At 49.4% G+C, this 7,437-nt stretch overlaps 1 protein-coding gene across 1 annotated transcript in view; it reads right to left on the reverse strand.

Moving 5' to 3' along the window:
* Positions 1–1,117: 1,117 nt before the first annotated feature.
* The window catches only part of LOC104165821 (leucine-rich repeat-containing protein 75A-like), a gene marked incomplete at its 3' end in the record, with an annotated part of 57,355 nt that continues 51,035 nt past the window's right edge, over positions 1,118–7,437 (reverse strand). The window contains exon 3 of the mRNA XM_009705573.1: positions 1,118–1,230. Within this exon, the coding sequence (XP_009703875.1) occupies positions 1,118–1,230 (113 nt within the window). The remainder of the gene's footprint in view (positions 1,231–7,437) is intronic.

Below are 7,437 nucleotides of genomic sequence, written 5' to 3' on the forward strand. Positions count from 1 at the left end.
CCTCATCCACAGGTTTTTCAGCTCCATGGATCCAGGATGTCGGCAGCTGGGATGCTTTGCTGAGAACCCGGGCGAGGAGGGGACCGGGGTCATTTACTCCTTATTTTTAATCAAACAGTTCCCTTCATGCAAACACGCTGCAAGCCACAGTATGCATGCTGACACGTGCCTGTACGTTAATTACCAGCTAATTAGGATGTCTTGGAGAAGTTTGTCTCCTGCTCTCCAATGCCCAGCATGGGGATGTTTGGAGGATGGATGGTTTAGGTTTTCCAGCCTGTTCCCCCTCACCAGGCACTACTGTGCTGCTCTCCTCTGCAACCGGGGTGCAACGGGGAAAGGAAAATGGAAAAGGAGGAAAACACCTCTGAATTTCGGATATTTTGTCAGCCATGTATCAGTCCCGCAGACAGTTGCCAAATTCTAATTGCATTTGGAATATTGTATATACTGTTAACAGACGTATGAATGAAGTTTTAGGAATTGTGGGCTTTCATTTAAACTTCACAGTTAATGCTTTAGAGAGATGCTGAAAAGGATTTCTCAAAAATGAAAATAAGTTGATCACAAGTTCTAGACATTAGCATACTACTTACATTGTTACACACTTGTACTTCTTATTTCCTAATCCAAATTCTCTAACAAAATACTACAGTATACATGACTTGATGTGATGACACACTAATATTCTCATTCTCCTGGAAAGAATATACGCTCAATAATTTTAAAACAGTCACTTGCTTCGAAAACATGATACTATGATGACACAACCTGATAACACAACCACGCACGGGGGGAAACGCTGGTGAGATCGGAGCCAACTGAGGATTTTGCAGGTTGTGGCAAGCTGACAAGGTTTTGACCTCCCGGCTTCCTCGCAGCCCTGGCTAATGGTTTTAAGCACTTTCCTTCATCGTGGTGGATTTGTTCCTCCTGTCACTGCGGGTGTGCAACAGGCAGCTCCCACCGGCATCCACGTTTGCACACCACGGCCAAAAACATTGTGGAAACCCCCCCTGCCCGCTCTCCTGAGGCTGCGGACGGCCCCAAGGATGCAAGGACCAGGGAGGGGACAGTAACCCACCGGGGTGACGGTGGCTTTTGAAAGCCGACTCACCAGGACTGCGGCTTCCTCTTCATGATGCCCTGGCGTCTCCACTGCGAGTGGGGGCTGAGGTGGTAGGTGAGCTGCCGGCAAAGCTTCTCCATGGCCCCGAGGGAATCCCCCTCCTGCAAAGACAAGGGAGAGATGCCAGGTAAGGTGTCTGCAGGGTTGCCATCCCACCCACAGGATGCTCTGACTCCAGAGCTGGCAAGCCATAAAGGACCAGGCTAAAAATTGTATAGGAAGGGGAAAAAAGAAACCCCACTGATTGCTAAGGTGTTGCAAGGATGGGGTGTTTCACCAAGGGCCACCCCATCCTGCGGACTTGTGGACATTGCTGCTGGAGAAGGAACGCAGGGCTGCACGGGTCCCGCCTGGGTAAGGGTGACGAGGTCCCTTCTTGGCTGCTGTGCTGGGGGATCCGCACAGCCCAGTCGTCGCTTTGCAATTCAGGCAGCAGCAGCATCGTTATCATTTGACACTACGTAATAGCTTTCAGCACTTGAGTTTTACAGAGGTTGATTAAATAAATCAAACTACCCACCCATTACCGTCAAAACTGCTTTACAAAAGAGTAAATGCTAAGAGGCTTTGTGAGCTGATGGAGATCTTGGGGACAATGCTCATCAGAAACTCTCAAAACATATATTTGTGAGGAAATAAAAAGCTTCAAAGAAAACAGGGATTTCGGTAGAGTCTTCTCAATTCTGGTTAAAATTTTCACCCAGAAGGGTAGTGGCTTAGAAAAATTCAACTCTGAAAGTTTCTAAGAATTTGGTTCTAGAAATTTTGGTTCCTAAAAATAAAACAAAATACAAATACTAGTTTCTGGACAGTTCAATCATGTTTCATTTCAAGATCTTTATATACCAACGCATGATATGACATCCAATAATGTAAACCACCCATCTTGCTCTGCCCGGCTTGCTCTCTGAAAGGTCACAGGCAGAGATCAACCTGATCTAAATAATAATAATGATAAAAAAAAAAAAAAATCAAGATGTGACAATTTGTGGCATCTTCCTGGTTTTATGAAATTGCTGCATCATGAAACGTCTGCATCATGAAGACACAGAAAATAAATAGGAAGCCCTAAAATTCACAATGAGCCTGGGCTCGGCTCGCCGCTGCTGTTCATTCACAGTGATTGCTCAGGATTTCGCTGTGCGCTGGGACGAGCTGGGCAGGGATGCTGAGGAAGATGCTGCATCTTCTCTACCTGCACACCCAATTACTGCTGCCTTCACGTCCTCCCTTCGAGCCCCAGTGCCCTGGCAGAGCTGCGAGCTGCCCGTTTCACGCAGCCTAATTTATGCAATGTATTCTCCCACCTCGCCTCCAAGTCAGCAGAGCGGCACCGGCCTTATAAAGACATTATAAATATTGAATTAACCAAGGAGCAACAGGGATTTTGACAAATCACCTCTGGGTGTGCAGGGAAACAATTACATCAGGTAAATCCAAACAAACAAACAAAAACCAAGACAGAAAGGGCCTATCTGCAGATGGCTGGAGCAGAAATATCGATGTAGGACTTGTGATCTTTAGCTTCTCCATTCAGTCCACTCTGTAAGATACAAAGCCTTGACAGAAACTGGGGTAGTTTCTTCCCAGACATACCCAGGCACCTACGCAGCGACGACCATTAATCACAAGCTGATTTAATTCAGGGGCGATGCTTGCCCAGCTCCATCTGCACTAACCAGCAGCGAAGTGACAGCACCAGCGCCCACCCCCTCCATCAGGCACGCAGTGACAAGCGATTTCGACAGCTCAGGTAGAAACTCCAGATCCACAGATACCAGCCGGGCACGGCATACAGAAAATACTGCGGCAGTACGAGCTGGAAACAGCGCGAGTCAGGAGCCATTTCACATCTGAGCTCCGCAAGCATTTGACAGCCATACCTCCTGATTCTCGGGAAATATGGGTTTAAGAGCATATTTAAACCCATACTTTTCAACACCTCATTTATCACCACACTTAACTTGAAATAAGGGTTTTAATCCCGCAAATTTCAATGGGATGTCAGCCTATGCTAAACTTCAGGCACGCCGAAATCTCCCCTCCCGCTGGTGACCCCGCAGCAAGAAATACCTAGTGCTCTAGGCTTGGGGATGGATGAGCCCTAGGAGGCTCATCCTGTCAAATTAAAACAGAAAAAATAATGAAAGAGAAGGTTTCATTTCATGTTTTCCACTGGAAGCTCTGGAAACACGTTGTAGCCATTCTTTAATTAAAACCTCAAAACATTTTGGGAAGGCGACAGCGTATGCTGCTCCCTCTAACTGCTCTCTGCCAGCAACACCTTCCTCGCTGTGTAATCAGCATCCCTAATGCCAGAAGAAAACACCATGAATTTTGACACCTACTCTATTTTTTTTACCTTTGCATAATATCCACAGCAAGCTGTGCGGTGCCATCAGCTTTCGTTTAACCTATTTTTTTCAGCTGTTACCCTTGCAAAGCATTGCAGCATCCCCTGAAAGAACAGCGTCCACCCTCAGCACTGCACCGAGCTTTCCGTCTCCGAGCCCCCACCGCATCGCATGGAAAAAGGGACACAACGTGCTAAAATGCTGTGGATTAAGTAGCCGCTGTGTTGCAATTCAGTGCTGCAAATTCTCTCCAATATAATCCCGAAAGAGACAATCAAAATTGTCTCTGGTACTATCCCAACAACTAAACTGTCAGGGAAGTGAAACGATTCACAAGAGGAACGTGGCAAAAAAGCTGAGGAAGGAACAGAAACAAGTTTGTGCTGGTAGAAATGTGGTAGGACCATCTTCTCTCTCTGGTCAGAGGTTTTCTCCCAAGCAGTGTGCTGATGCCGGCCCTCGGCGTGCAGCTGCCAGACGTCCTGAGCAGTGTCCCCGGACAGCTGGTGGGAGGTCAGACCTGCGCTTCACATAAAGCCAATTTCTGGGAAATTCAGCCCAAAGAAATCCCCTCAACAGAACGCAGCAAATCGTCCATCAACACCAAGACAGCACATCAGGGGCTCCAAGGAAAGATGTTAGAGCAGGGTAAAACCTATTTTAATCCTTCTCTCTCTACATCGGTGGCCACAGCCAGCTCATCCTTCACATGGGCATCCCCACCAGGCTGCTCTTTCAGCCCTTTTAATTTCACTAGCAAGCTCAACTCACAAGCCCTGCAGGTACTGGGCTACTCCTGTTTTGGGGTTTTAAAACATGATTCAGAGAACATGACTTCTGCACACAGCAACTCATGCACCTCCTTCTGGTCTCGGTACCGTGCAAGGGCATAAGCCAGCCATGATAGTATGGTCTTTTCCACACTGGTCTGTAGATAAATGCACCAGTTTAGTACTGGGATAAACAAACAGCCCGTTTCAGAGCCTTCGTAAGACACGTTATTTTGGGGTTGGGCTCCTTGCTTCTGCACATCTCAATTCCAATCACTGCACTTGACCTGTCCGTGAGTGAGACGCAAATCTTTCTGCTTCGAGAACCCATCTTTTTTAGGTACCTTCCTAAACCTCTGCAATTCCTCCTGAGAGCCTTGCAGGAGGCTCCAGAGCAGCCCCAGGCCTGACCTCTGTCATACCAGAACTGCCCTGGGTTGCACAAAACACGCGCGCAGAAGACGGGATTTAGCTGATGTGGTGCCAAAGGCAGAGCTGGATGCTCGTCTTACGGTCTAAACAAAGGCTTTTTTTGCTGTTTATGATCCAAGTCTATCAGGAAATAATTGAAGCTGACGCACACCCTGGTGGGACTGAGCCCAAGAGCTTGTTTGAAAACTGAGTCAGCTTAAAAATCAGCCCAGTTCACTCATGTTGACAAAGTTTTAACCTGGCTGTCCGGCGAATGGGGAGAGCACCGCATGCGGGGCTGCCAGGAGAGCCGGGGGTTAGAGCATTACCTTGGCAGGAGTGATGATGCCAAGCACCGTCCCATGGGCAGCCGTGGGCCTCCTGACGCCGTGACAGCATCACACTGTGATACCAACCCTCCCTCGGATGCAGGGTAACACGCCTGCTCTCTATCCAGCATGCTCCTCTCTGCTCCGTACCATCGGCATCCTTGGGCATGATGCAAGAGAAGACATAAACCCCATCGGGTGGGCAGATGCTGCTGCCATCCTCCCTTTCTGCTTCTAGTGATTAACCACTTCCACAAAATCAAAAGCAATGGTCAAAAGATCTTTCTGCCCCACCCACTCCGGTCTATATCACATCACTTATGTAAGGTCAATGTAAGGCTGGGGGGTTTTTGTGGTCAGAGGGTGCAGGAGTGGCAAGGCAGACTTACCTCAACCTGCAGAAATTGAAACCCACAGCGCTGGGTTTTGGCAAACACCATGTGCCCTTTCCATAGAAGGGACAAGAATCAAGCACAAGACACACATAACGAGAGCTGCCATTTTCACTAGGCATATTGTCTTACCACCAGAACCAAATTGCAGCAGTAATCATTCCTGAATTAACACATCGGGACGAATCTCTAGCAAAGGCATCGCCGGTGATACCACAGAAGACCTGGCCCCTTCTAGCATCAGGCATTCACAGTGCACGTGCGTGGGAACCTGCATTTGTTACTCTGGTTTCCAAGCTCTGGGAGGAAAACTACAGAGCATCTCAGGGTTGGGGAGATGGGACAGACCACACAGAGAGTTCAGCTTTCCCAGTTGATGATGCTGCCAGGAAAAAGCTTGTTTTGTAGAGCTGGGATATGCCCTTTCCCTTAGCACTACACTCACAGGTCAGCTGATAAATGCTGGTAAGATGCTAGTGACGAGCCCTCAGCTGAGCTCCCTACAGATCCATCAGCTACACATCTGGAAACATCTGTGAGTTTGCAAAAGCTCTCGGTGCCGTGATCTTGCACATGCCTGTACAGCTCCTACATCAACACGGAGAGAAACCTGTGCCACGCATGCAGCAAAATTGCTTTAAGCAGCACCCAAATTGGGGGCAAAGCCTCTCCGCAAGGAGCAAGAAAGCTGGACGGCACCATCTTTCCTTTTCATTCGTCTTGGCTGCTCCGCTGGAAAGCTTTGAGGAGAAGACGTGCCTCACAGAGCACGTTTGTGCAGCACCCTGGCTCCCAGCAAGGCTCCCAGAGCCCACAAAGAGCAAGCCCAGGCGGTGCGAGCACCAGCTCAGAGAAGCAGTTTTGGGGCAACGTCTTGGCTTCTACTCGACCATGTCCTCTCCAAGCTGGCAGAGACCCAGTGCAGTTCCCAGCCATCAGACACGATGCTGAGCGTAGGATGAAGGAGGGACGAGGAGAAAGCTGAGAGCAGAGGCTCTTCCCTGAAAAGGGCCCCTTTCCCCATCATTCCTCCTCCGTCTTCGCCTGCTTCCAGCCCTCCGGAGAAGGAGAGGGCTGCTCACTGCTGGGAGGAGCCCAGAGATTCATGAGATTTTAATCCCTTAACAGATTTCAGCTGGGAGAGGGATTTATGGCACATGCCCCATCTGCAATCCACAACCAGCCTTGCGCCAACAGGATCTCGTTCAACTGGAAAACGAGGGGGAGCAGCACAAGCCGAGCCCCGTCTGTCCCCATGGCAGAGGGGGTGCCCCAGGCACGTGCTGGGGACCACTGGGCTCCTGATCCTGGCTCCAACCCCGAAAGGGAGAGCTCTGGATGAAGGGATGGAGCAACAGCGCTTGAAATGGGAATCAGTTAAACCCCAGGGATAAACGAGGGCAGGTAAAGGCTAGAAGCCAGGCTTACCCCCGTTGGGTCCTGCTAAACCTGCCCTGGTTTTGGCAGGGGGACCTGTTTTATCCTCACTGATGGTCTCACCTGTGGTGTAGGAGAGAAACCATCCAGCCTCTATCGGCACCCCACGACAGATTCTGTTGAGGAGATACCACCCAGCATCTGCACACCACCTTTAACCACACACGAGCGATCCTTGGACGTGCTCCTCGCCGCTTTGCCGCGGAGGGAGGGGGGGTAATTGGAAGCAGAGGGATGACACCATGGGAAAGCAAACATGGGGGATGAACAGGACCATATTTTTGCTGGGGATAAATAACCACGGCGTCACTGCCTGCCCTCCTTGCATCACTGCATGGCAACAACTCCTGGGCGATGCAAGGAGGTAAGATTTGTAGTCACAAACCGAGTTTTAGGGCTGCTCCAAAAGAAGCAGCCAGAGAGCTTGGAGGAGGACACAAAGCATATGAAAGCCTTGTGATAAAGATGTTATTGCAAATTAATTTGTTTTCATTAAGAAATGAATCACCCGCTCCTCCTCCAGCAGCAGAATCCCTGGTGGTGTGCAGAGCCCTGGGGGGGTTGCACCAGGGCCAAACATCGTGTAAAATAGGCCAACGTTAATGATTAAAGAGT

This window comes from Cariama cristata, unplaced genomic scaffold, assembly GCF_000690535.1.
Source record: "Cariama cristata isolate BGI_N322 unplaced genomic scaffold, ASM69053v1 scaffold4898, whole genome shotgun sequence".
Taxonomy (NCBI): domain Eukaryota; kingdom Metazoa; phylum Chordata; class Aves; order Cariamiformes; family Cariamidae; genus Cariama; species Cariama cristata.